This window comes from Microcaecilia unicolor, chromosome 2 (assembly GCF_901765095.1).
Source record: "Microcaecilia unicolor chromosome 2, aMicUni1.1, whole genome shotgun sequence".
NCBI lineage: Eukaryota > Metazoa > Chordata > Amphibia > Gymnophiona > Siphonopidae > Microcaecilia > Microcaecilia unicolor.
The window spans coordinates 631,249,057-631,262,047 of NC_044032.1; the positions used below are offsets into that span (position 1 = coordinate 631,249,057).

Here is a 12,991-nt window from a genome sequence, read left to right on the forward strand (position 1 = left end):
TCTCTTAGGCTCACTAGATCCTTCAATTCAGACTGAAAGATGCTATGAACCGCTATGTGAAGAATGATGAGGAAAAAGTGAACATGCTAAACAAATACTTCTGTTCTGTATTCACGGAAGAAAATCTTGGAGAAGGACCACGACTGACTGGCAAAGGTACATATGAGAATGGAGTGGATATAGCACTGCTCACAGAAGAAAGTGTTTATGAACAGATTGAAAATTTGAAGGTGGACAAAGCCATAAGGGCGGACGGGATCCATCCCAGGATACTGAGGGATCTCAGAGAGGTTCTGGCGGATCCTCTTAAAGATCTAATATAATAAAACGCACCCTCAACGTTCTGAGGACAACGTTCTGAAGCCACCTGGCGTCACTCCCAGGCTGAAGGGTTCGTGGATTCGTGGTGTGAAGCCTTCAAGCCAGCCAGCCGTCTCTGCCCCGCCCTCGCGTCAAACGTCATGACATCGAGGGCGGGAAAAAAAAAATCCGGTAGCGAAGCGTCAGGGAAGGAGGCGGCGCTCCCGACGTCTAGCCTTCCCTTCGCTATGTTCCGCCTTCTTCTGACGTCAAGGATGACGTCAAAAGAAGGCGGAACACAACGAAGGGAAGGCTAGACGTCGGGAGCACCGCCTCCTTCCCTGACGCTTCGCTGCCGGAACCGCCACGGAGGTAAATTTTAAAAGAAGAAAAACAAAAAGGGATGTTGGGGGGAGAGAAGAGGGTGGCCAGTAAAGTAGAACAATGGGAGCGGGAAGGCAGGGGAGAAACGACAGCATGGATGCGAAGGGGGGGGGGGAGAAAAGGGCGGGCCAGGCTGGGACATGGGAGAGAGAGGAGCATGGATGCGAGGGGGGGTCATGGAAGGGAGAGAGGGGACTTGCTGGAAAAGGATGAATGGAGGCGGCAGGGGACAGAGGAGCATGGATGGGCATGGATTGGGAGGGCAGGGCTCAGGGAGAGAGGGGAATTGCTGGAAAGGGATGAATGGAGAGGGCAGGGGACAGAGGAGCAAGGATGGGCATGGATTGGGAGGGCAGGATTCAAGGAGAAAGGGGAATTGCTGGATAGGGATGAATGGAGGGGACAGATGGGCATGGATGGATATGGATTGCAGGGCAGGCCTCAGGGAGAGAGGGGAATTGCTGGATAGGGATGAATGGAGGGAGCAGGGGACAGATGAGCATGGATGGGCATGGATTGGGAGGGCAGGGCTCAGGGAGAGAGGGGAATTGCTGGATAGGGATGAATGGAGGGGACAGATGGGCATGGATGGATATGGATTGTAGGGCAGGCCTCAGGGAGAGAGGGGAATTGCTGGATAGGGATGAATGGAGGGGACAGGTGACAGAGGAGCATGGATGGGCATGGATTGGGAGGGCAGGGCTCAGGGAGAGAGGGGAATTGCTGGAAAAGGATGAATGGAGGGGGCAGGGGACAGATGGGCATGGATTGGGAGGGCAGGGCTCACACTCTCTCTCTCATATACAATGTCTTTCTGACTCTCACTCTCACACACTCTGTCTCACACTGTATCACATTCACTCTCTATGTGCCACACAGTCACTCACACACTCGCTTGGTCTCATACACTCACTCTCACAGAGAATCTGTGTCTCACACACACTCTCTCTCTCGCCCACACACATACACTATCTCTCACACTGTGTCTCACATACACACTAGCACACACTCTCATTCTCACAAACACACTCACACCCAGACTCACTCTCTCTCTCACACACTCACACTCTGACTCTCAAACAGTCACTCTCACATACACTCTCCCAAACATACACACTCCGAGGAAAACCTTGCTAGCGCCCGTTTCATTTGTGTCAGAAACGGGCCTTTTTTACTAGTTTGTTTAATAAATTCTTGGAGACAGGAGAGGTTCCGTGGGATTGGAGAAGAGCGGATATGGTCCCTCTTCACAAAAGTGGTGAAAGAGAAGTTGGAAACTACAGGCTGTAAGCCTCACTTTGGTTATTGGAAAAGTAATAGAAGCGAAGCTGAAGGAAAGGACAGTGAATAGGTTACAAGATCTGTGACAACATGGTTTTACCAAAGGTAAATTGTGCCAAACGAATCTGGTTTATTTGACTAGGTGACCAGAGAACTGGATCGAGGACGTGCGCTGGATGTAATCTACTTAGAATTCAACAAAGCCTTTGACACGGTTTTTCATAGAAAGCTCTTGAATAAATCTGACAGGCTGAAGTTAGGACCCAAAGTGGTGAACTGGATTTGAAACTGGTTGACAGATGCCAAAGGGTGGTGATTAACGGAATTCAATCAGAGGAAGGAAAGGTGAGTCGTGGAGTGCCTCAAGGATCGGTGCTGAGGCCAATTCTGTTCAACATATTTATTTATTGCATTTGTATCCCACATTTTCCCATCGTATGGCAGGTTCAATGTGGCTTACATATTGCTAAAAAGGCAGTTACAAAAGTTAGATTTGTAGAAGTCTAGTACATAATACAGAAGTACAACAAACGCTTAGGTTGACATATTAGCATATTGTGAGAGAGGTTAATATTATTGTTTTCCATTTCTGAACTTTTCGTGATGTATGGTGGTGTGGGATTAGGCAGATCCAGGGGGGAAAGACTTCTTGAAAAGATGTGTTTTCAGGTTTTTTTCTGAATTGTAGGTAGTTTTCTGTGAGTTTCAGGTCTTTGAGTAGTGAGTTCCAAAGTCAGGAGGTAAGGTTTGCTTTTTGCAGATGATACCAAGATCTGTAAAAGTGGACACCCCGGAGGAAGTGGAAAACATGAAAAAGGATCTGCGAAAGTTAGAACGGTCTAATGTTTGGCAAATAAAATTCAATGCAAAGAAGTGCAGAGTGATGTATTTAGAAAGTAGAAATCCAAGGGTGCCATATGTGTTAGGCAGTGAGAGGCTGATATGCACAGACAGGGAGAGGGACCTTGGGGTGACAGTATCTGAGGATCTGAAGGTGACGGAACAAGGTGATGGCCATAGCCAGAAGGATGCTAAGCTGTACAGAGGCATAACCAGCAAAAGAAAGGAGGTGTTGATGCCCCTTGTACAAGAGATTTGTGTTCAGCTTTCGATATGGGCAATAATTCAACAAATGGCCTGCGATGCTGGTGGCTCCACAAGAAGCCACACACTGTACCAGCTCCTCTTTCCAACCTGCTGCATGATAAAGCAACAGGTATTATCTTCAGAAGGATGGCAACTGAAAGGAATTACCGCATGGCTCATATGGCGATAATAGGTAGATTCCAAATTATTTCCCTGTGTTCAACAAAATTTGTGCAAGTGCCAGTTAAGGTTATCTGGTCAAGATTAGACATTGTGTTCTCAGTCTGCTAATTTCTACACTAATGACGTGACTGACTTCTGAAATATGCCAGTGATAATGCATAGCATACTCAAAATTCCTCATCATCCACAAAATTTAGATTAGACTAATCTTGTTTTGTTTTTTTTAATTTGTCTACCTGTATCTTTCCATCTATAAATTGCATCATCATCAGCAACCCGCTTGCCTACTCAGAGTGTAACATGTACAATCTTCCCCTAACAGCATCTGTTCTGACAATTCTGCTTCATAATCCTTCATAAGTTGTTACACAGCTTTAAGTGCCTGCCATACAGACCCTGACTTAGACAAAAAAAAATCTCTACACTATCCACACACAATTAGCAGTAAAAGAATACCCAGTTATAGTAGTAAAAAAACAAAACAAAACAAACACTTAGGAAAGGGGAGGAGAAAAGGATTAGTACAATAATCTTTTCCTTCCCATCCTTCCTACGCCTTCCCTCCCCATTTTCTTTACCCTCTACGCTCAAATGCTCAATTTACTTATCCTTCACCCTATTATTATTACATATACAATAATTCAGACATAGTCTAGACTTGGATGTGGAGATAGTTTATTGAACTGTATCCGAATTCAATGTATGTTTGACTGTTAGGCATGTGGTGGTAACTACATATTTTGGTTGGATCTGTTCTTAATAGAATATGTTGGACTTATAGACGGGGGACTGGTAAGGGAGCTTGGAGCAGGGGAGGAAATGTCAAAAATGGTCTAGCTGCTGTTCAGTACGGTGTGGGTTGCCCACCATGTGCTTAACTGGTGTAATTTGTTAAATGGAAGGTAATGTTGTGGTTAACATGTTGATTCTTCAATAAAATTGTTTTAAACATACAATAATTTGTATAATAATTTTTTTTTAACTACCATGTTTCCCCGAAAATAGGGCATCCCCATAAAATAAGACCTACCGAGGTTTTTGGTGCCCTTGGAAAATATAAGGCCTCCCCCGAAAGTAAGGCCTAGCAAAGTTTTTCTTTTACCGGTAAGTAGGGTCGCCCCCCCCCCCCGAGATCGCCGGGCCCCCCCTCCGTCGCTCTGAAACTAACCCCCCACCCCCACCCGAGATGGCGCCCCCACCCGAAGTCGCCGGACCCCAACCCCCTCTGTCGCTCCGAAACTAACCTGAACTTAAGCCTCCTTTCACTTTCCTTCCAGTTTGCAGCAAGCAGCAGCAGTAGGAGGGCAGGCCACTCCTTCCTTCCGTGTCCCGCCCTCGCCTGACGTAACGTAACGTCAGGCGAGGGTGGGGCTCGGAAGGAAGGAGAGGCCTGCCCTGCTGCTCCTGCGAACTGGAAGGAAAGTGAAAGGAGGCTTAAGTTCAGGTTAGTTTCTGAGCGACGGAGGGGGGTGGGGTCCGGCGACTTCGGGTGGGAGTGCCATCTCGGGTGGGGGGGGCGACCTCGGGTGGGGGGTTACCGGTAGTTGCAGGAGCGACGGAGGGAAGGTGGGCGGGCCAACCGTGTTTCCCCGAAATATTAAGACATCCCCTGAAAATAAGACCTAGCGCCTTTTTGGGTGCAAAAATTAATATAAGGCAGTGTCTTATATTCGGGGAAACACGGTATGTAAGCCGTAGTGAGCCTGCTATATGTGGGAAAGCGCGGGGTACAAATGTAATAAATAAATAAATAAATTATTGTAACTGCCGTGGCAATCCCAGAGTTTCTTTTTGGAGGAGGTAGGGGTTGGCATCCCTCTAAGACTCCCACAAAGGGATCGCAGTCCTCCAGTTTATCATCTGGGGAAGTTACGAAGAGAAATATAAGAGGGAAAACCACACCAACATGAAAAAAAAAATATAAAGATTTAATTACAGAAAAAGTATTTTCTAAAAAGCTACTCTTGACCAGTAACACACAAAATGCAACGTTCTAGAAATATGTGAAAGAAAAACCATACCGGCAGTGAAGAAGCGAATCATACACTGATGAAGCCAAGGGTGACTGGAGTCAATAGCAAATGCCCTCTTCACAGACTGCAGCATCAATAAAAACTTCTCTAGAAAATAAATATTGGCACTTAATTTTCAGACAGGGTTATGTAAAAGGCAGCATTACACTGAAAATACCTGAACATCTCCTCTATTTCACAATAATCTATTTGTGCAAGCAAAAATGTAAAGGTAGAGAGAAATCTAATCAATGAATGAATAAAACTAACCTTTCCGTCTACCTACTTACGCTTAATTCCTTTACGACTTTGTAATTCTTCATATTGTTATTATGTAAGCTGCATTGAGCCTGCCATGTGTGGGAAAGCGCGGGGTACAAATGTAATAAAATAAATAAACTAAGCTTTAAGAAAACTGCAAGAGCAGAGTGAGAAAGAATGCCTCATTTACTAAATCTACCACTCACCACTTACGAACCTATTAGAAATCCAAACACTCTCAAATGACCTTTGTTGGGAAATAGCCAATTTAAAAAACGGTTCTTATTTGCGAGAACTTCCTCTTCCTATTTGCTTTAAACACAAGGAAAAGAATCAAAATTAAACATTTGGCCTTAAGTTTTAACCAGTTATAGATTTATGTTGCAGGATTGGCAACTGATCCTATCTGCATTTAGCTGCTGGGAAAGGCCTGGTTTCACTCTCACAGCAGTGTAGGGCAACTCTCTGCCACAGCTCTCACACGATTTGGAATTGAAGGTTACTAGAAACAAAGAACACTATGCTTGATCTGCTAACAGTGCACTGAGGCATATCACCTCTATTGTGCATGTCTAATAAACACAAACCAAGGACCTCTAAGGCAAGCCTATATAAGCATTTCAGGAAATGATGAAGCAGCAAGCAAGCTCATTCCTGGGTGAGCTTCTGTAGCTTTAGGAAGGCAGTGAAAAGGGACTGCTTTTGCTCCTGAAGTGTACTATGTTAGTGTATGCTAACACACATTACAGCACATTATCTATTGCAGGTCTCACTTTAAGCAAAGGCACATATTTACTAATAACGCATGTTAACAGTATTAGAACACATTAATGGGGTGGCACATGTAGTAAATTTAGCCTTTAGTGACTGAAAACACCTAACCTAGTGCAGCACTGCCAAAACCCACCCTACACTTTCTAGTGACTGCAGAAGCACGACTAAGACAAAAACAGCCCTAAGTCGACTACAAAAATATAGACCATCAGACCCACTTCTAGTGCTTCAGCAGATCCACTTTAAGAATTGTTCCAAGAGTTATTAAGTTACATAGGAGTTTAAATCTTACCACTTGGTCATTAGGGAGTTAAGTATGGAGTTCTAGAGTCTTTTATACAGTAATAATCGGAATCCACTTTATTGGCCCTTCCTAGTAAGAGGCAAGCCCGTCTCTCTACAATGTGAGGCGGTGCTAATTTCTGGCGTGCTCCTTACCTTTGGAATCAATTACCTCATGATTTGCAAACTGAGACTTCCTGAGTCAATTTCAATTAAAATCTTATTTTTTTTTTTTTCTTCAAGCTTTTGGATCTGGCAGCTAACCTGGGCTCCGTCAAAGACTTGAATATTTGAAGGATGACTAGATTGGAAGTATGATCGATTGTGAAGATATGTTTGTTCTGGTTGAGCCGTGTGCTTGTAGCTTATCTTTCATTTTTATGGCATTTTCTGCTTAATTTTGGATTGTAAATCACTCTGGCCTTTTGAAAAGTGCTATATCAAATGTTGTAAGCTATTAAGTTACACGTATGTGCAGAGGCATGAACGCTTACACCAGTCGCAGAACTGGTGTTAGTGTGTGCATCTAAATGCTGGAGATATGTAGACTGTGCTCTGCCCACACTCCGCCCACCTGGTAAAAATGTACTGTGTAAGATAAGCACATATTTACAGAATACTGCTGTGGCAGGTTTTTTGGCATTCACATGCATATGTACATACATAAGCACATATTTGCCTATTTCTAATCATTTACACCCATAATATGCAAGTAAATGTTAGTGCCTGCTTTTTTAGAATTACCCTCTCATTTTACTTTGTTATGACAACAGCTCTCCAACTGTGTTACTTACCCTTCCTGAAGTAAATCTCAAAGGCATAAAGATGGGTTTCTATTTTGTTCTTTACTAAGTTCTTTAACGGTGATAAAAATTTAATAGCTTCTTCCAAAGGGGCCTCAACCTAAAGAAGAGAGCAATAAGCATGTTACCTGTGGTACCTGTGCAGAAGAAATAGCCTGAAAAGGCCCATGATTGTTGGTAAAGCGAAGATACTTACCTGTAGCAGGTATGCTCTGAGGACAGCAGGCTGATTGTTCTCACACGTGGGTCGACGTCCGCCTTGGCCCAGGAATCGGCATTTTGCAAGCAAAATATTAAAAAAGTTTTGTCAGAGTCTTCTGGCACGCATGCAGCGTGAACCGATTTCCCACCCGTCACGTGAACGCGTTCCTCAGTTAAATCAAAAAGCATAAAAAGAAACAAATAACTCCAAAGGGGAGGTGGGCGGGTTTGTGAATACAATCAGCCTGCTGTCCTCGGAGAATACCTGCTACAGGTAAGTATCTTCACTTTCTCCGAGGACAAGCAGGCTGCTTGTTCTCACATGTAGGGTATCCCTAGCAACCAGGCTCACTCAAAACAAAGAACATTGGTCAATTGGGCCTCACAACGACGAGGACATAACTTAGATTGACCTGAAACCATAAACAACTAACTGACAGTGCAGCCTGGAACAGAACAAAAATGGGTCTAAGGGGGTGGAGTTGGATTCTAAACCCCGAACAGATTCTGCAGCACTGACTGCCCAAACCGACTGTCGCGTTGGGTATCCTGCTGAAGGCAGTAGTGAGATGTGAATGTGTGGACTGATGACCACGTTGCAGCCTTGCAAATCTCTTCAATGGAGGCTGACTTTAAGTGAGCCACTGACGCAGCCATGGCTCTGACATTGTGAGCCGTGACATGGCCCTCTAGAGTCAACCCAGCTTGGGCATAAGTGAAGGAAATGCAATCTGCTAGCCAATTTGAGATTGTGCGTTTTCCGATGGCGACTCCCCTCCTGTTGGGATCGAAAGAAACAAAGGCCACTGCTCTCTTGCAGTCCAAGGTGTGCAAACTGCTTTCACCAGGGCAGGTATGAGGACGGGGAAAGAATGTTGCCAAGACAATTGACTGGTTCAGATGGAACTCCCGACACCACCTTTGGCAGGAACTTAGGGTGCGTGCGGAGAACTACTCTGTTGTGATGAAATTTGATACAAGGTGCATGTACTACTAAGGCCTGTAGCTCACTGACCCTATGAGCTGAAGTAACAGCCACCAAGAAAATGACCTTCCAGGTCAAGTACTTCAGATGGCAGGAATTCAGTGGCTCAAAAGGAGCTTTCATCAGCTGGGAGAGAACGACGTTGAGATCCCATGACACTGGCGGAGGTTTGAAAGGGGGCTTTGACAAAAGCAAACCTCTCATGAAGCAAACAACTAAAGGCTGTTCAGAGGTAGGCTTACCCTCTACACGGCAATGATAAGCACTAATCACACTAAGGTGAACGCTTATGGAGTTGGTCTTGACAAAAGCAAACCTCTCATGAAGCGAACCACTAAAGGCTGTCCTGAGATCGGCTTACCTTCCACACGGTAATGGTATGCACTGATTGCACTAAGGTGAACCCTTACAGAGTTGGTCTTGAGACCAGACTCAGACAAGTATAGAAGGTATTCAAGCAGGGTCTGTGTAGGACAAGAAAGAGGATCTAGGGCCTTGCTGTCACACCAGATGGCAAACCTCCTCCATTTGAAAAAGTAACACTTCTTCGTGGAATCTTTTCTGGAAGCAAGCAAGACTCGGGAGACACTCTCTGAAAGACCCAAGGAGGCGAATTCTAAGCTCTCAACATCCAGGCCGTGAGAGCCAGAGACTGGAGGTTGGGATGCAGAAGCAACCCCTCGTTCTGAGTGATGGAAAACACTCCAATCTCCACGGTTCTTCGGAGGACAACTAAAGAAGAAGAGGGGACCAAATCTGACACGGCCAGAAAGGTGCAATTAGGATCATCGTTCCGCAGTCTTGCTTGAGTTTCAGCAAAGTCTTCCCTACTAGAGGTATGGGAGGATACACATACAGAAGGCCTGTTCCCCAGTGTAGGAGAAAGGCACCTGACACTGATTGATCTGAGTGGCAAAAAGATCCACCGAGGGGGTGCCCCATGCTCGGAAGATCCTGCGGACTACGTCCATGTTCAGTGACCACTCGTGAGGTTGCATTATCCTGCTCAACCTGTTGGCCAGACTGTTGTTTACGCCTGCCAGATAAGTGGCTTAGAGAAATATGCTGTGACGGCGAGCCCAAAGCCACATCTGGACAGCTTCCTGACACAGAGGGCAAGATCCGGTACCCTCTTGCTTGTTGATGTAAAACATGGCAACCTGATTGTCTGTCTGAATTAAGATTACTTGGTTGGACAGCCAACCTCTGAAAGCCTTTAGAGCGTTCCAATTTGCTCTTAATTCCAGGAGGTTGAACTGCAGACCTCTTTCCTGAAAGGACCAGGCTCCCTGAGTGTGGAGCCCATCTACATGAGCCCCCCACCCCAGGAGAGGTGCATCCGTCGTCAGCACTTTTTGTGGCTGAGGAACTTGGAATGGTCGCCCCCATGGTCAAATTGGATCGAATCGTCCACCACTGAAGAGAATTTCGAAATTCGGTTGACAGTTGGATTACATCTTCTAGATCCCCTGCACCTTGAAACCACTGGGAAGCTAGGGTCCATTAAGCTGATCTCATATGTAGGTGTGCCATGGGCGTTACATGAACTGTGGAAGTCATGTGCCCCAGAAGTCTCAACATCTGCCAAGCCATGACCTGCTGAGACGTTCGAACCATGAACACCAGGGACAGAAGGTTGTCTGCCCTTGCCTCGGGAAGATAAGCTCGAGTTGTCTGAGTGTCCAGCAGCTCCAATGAATTCCAATTTTTGGACTAGGGTGAGATGGGATTTGGGATAATTGATGACGAACCCCAGTAGCTCCAGCACCCGAACAATCATTCGCATGGACTCCAGAGCACCTTCTTTGGAGATGCTCTTCACCAGCCAATCGTCGAGATAAGGAAACACATGAACTCCCAGCCTGCGTAGCAACACTGCGACTACAGCTAGGCATTTTGTAAACACTGTGGGCGCAGACGCCAGGCCAAAAGGCAGTACACGGTACTGAAAGTGCTGTGTTTCCAGCCGAAATCGAAGATACTTCCTGTGAGCTGGAAGTATCGAGATGTGTGTTGAAGCATCCTTTAAGTCCAGAGAGCATAGCCAATCGTTTTCCTGAATCATGGGAAGAAGGGCGCCCAGAGAAACCATCCTGAACTATTCTTGAAAAAGAAATTTGTTCAGGGCCCTTAGGTCTAGGATGGGACACATCCCCCCATGTTTTCTTTTGCACTAGGAAGTACCTGGAATAGAATCCCAGCTCTTCTTCCCCTGGTGGAACGGGTTCGACCGCTTGGGCCTTTAGAAGGGCGGAGAGTTCCTCTGCAAGTACCTGCTTGTGCTGGGAGCTGCCTGACCACCTGGCTAAAAGGCTCGGCCTGCTCCAGAGGGAGTGCATCAACCAAGCTGGACAGTTGCCTCACAGAGTTCCGCAAGTGGACGCTTGTGAAGAGCTGGTATGTTTGGATCTTGGCAGCGAGCACAGCGGCCTAATACGTCTTCCTCCAAAAGAGTCCAAGTTTCTAGATTCTCTACTTGGGGGCACCGAGGCATAGTCCCTAGTGCTCTTGGCTCTTTTGAGAGCAGAGTTCACCACCATGGAATTGTGAGGTAGCTGAGACCTTATCAATCCAGGCTCACCGTGGATCCGATATTGGAATTCAGTTTTTTTCGGGATCACGGGATTAGACAGAGGGAACGACCAGTTTCGCACAAGGACTTCCTTCAGTACATTATGCAAAGTAGCTGTTGCAGCCTCTCTAGGCGGAAAAGGATAATCCAGGACCTCGAGCATCTCAGCCCTGGGCTCATCCTCAACCTCCATAGGGAAGGGAATAGCCGCAGCCATTTCCTGGACAAAGGAGGTAAAGGATAGACTCTCCGGTGGAGAAAGTCTCCTTTCTGGTGGTGGAGAAGGTTCAGAGAGAATCCCATAGGACTCGTCAGAAGAAAAGTACCTGGGATCTTCCTCTTCCTCCCACGAACGCTCATCTTCAGTATTGCACAAGACATCCCTCAGAGCAGTCCGAAACTGAGCCTGCCTCAACGCCGAAGAACGACGGCCTCGATGGCAGTGCCGAGAAGTCAATGCCCGCCTGGACTCCAGTGAAGCTTCCTCCACCGACGGTGAAGAGAAGTCGACCTGGGTGGCAGCTGACACTGATGCCACAGGTGGCACCGAGGTCAGGGACCTCACCACAGGCATGGCCAGATGCCGCTGCAGCAGATGGTATGGAAGGCGCAAGCACCCCCGACACCGAAGCAGACTGGCGCAGCAATCCTTCCAGAAGTTCTGGAAGCAGGGCCCTGATGCGCTCGTCGAGAGCCACCGTCAGACAAGGCTGCGGGGTCAGTAAAGGAGCCGGTGGCAGAATCTGTCAAGGCTCAGGAGCAGGTACCAGGCTGCCAGAAGACCGACGCATCGGCACCTCCTGAATAGAGGAGGAGCGAGCCTCTCGGCGCTGATGCTTCTCGTGTGCCGATTCCCTCGACGCCCCGGAGCTCCCGCCACCATGTGTCAAAGGAGAACGATGACGGTGCTTCTTCACCTTCGCTTGACGCATGTCATCGAGACTCCTCAGTACCAATGAGGACATGGAATCCTCCCGCCTCCTAGGGGCCAGGTCCGACGAAGGTCGGTCCCGGGGGGGCCTGCATAGCAGGAGGCCTCGAGGCAGGTGGAGACCCACTCGATGCCTCATTGCTCCCAGCGTGAATAGGTCTTTCAGCAGCCATTATCTCTGCTCCTGAAGTCAATGTCGAAGGACCGGACCAAGCCCCAAAAAGCTTTTCTTGTTGGGCTTCTCGAGACGCTTGGGTCCATTTCTTCATACGAAGACACAGACTACAAGCGGCTGGGCTATGGTCGGGCCTAAGGCACTGGATACACCAGGCGTGGGTATCGGTACCTGAGATGGTCCAGTTGCACCGAGTACAATGTTTGAAGTCGCTGGGTGTCTTTGATGACATGGAAGGAAAAACGGCTTCGGTGAAATGAAAAGACGCAATTGTGCCTGTTAAAAGAAAAGAGGGCACAAAAATAAGGGAACCCGGCCGCGTCGAAAACAAAGGAAACTTTAAAAGGTGGACAAAAGTAAAGGAAACTATGGGAACTTTTTTTTTTAAACTGTAGAATTGAAAATAAAATAAAGAAAAATAAGGCAAAAAGCCAATAAACAGTTGAAGACTCTTTCCCGGGCCTGAGAGGAGCGCAGAAAAACTCTACCGCACCTCAACGCGGAAAAAAGAAAACTGAGGAACGGGTTCACGCAACGGGCGGGAAATCGGACTGCACATGCAGCGCACCATTAGACTCTGGCAAAACGTTTTTTATATTTTGCTTGCAAAATGCCGATTCCTGGGCTAACGCGGACGTCGACCCACATGTGAGAAGCAGCCTGCTTGTCCTCGGAGAAAAACAGCATACCAACAACCACACCAAGAGCCTGTAGACTATACTGTGTCAAGAGACACTGCTTCATGGGGAGAGAAAAGGCTT

The 12,991-nt window shown here is 46.9% G+C and overlaps 1 protein-coding gene across 1 annotated transcript in view; it reads right to left on the reverse strand.

Moving 5' to 3' along the window:
- The window catches only part of NAA15 (N(alpha)-acetyltransferase 15, NatA auxiliary subunit), a 227,765-nt gene that overhangs the window by 40,033 nt on the left and 174,741 nt on the right, over positions 1–12,991 (reverse strand). The window contains exons 16-17 of the mRNA XM_030191710.1: positions 7,358–7,466; positions 5,256–5,354 (exon numbers count right to left, since the gene is read on the reverse strand). Coding sequence (XP_030047570.1) covers positions 5,256–5,354; positions 7,358–7,466 — 208 coding nt within the window. The remainder of the gene's footprint in view (positions 1–5,255; positions 5,355–7,357; positions 7,467–12,991) is intronic.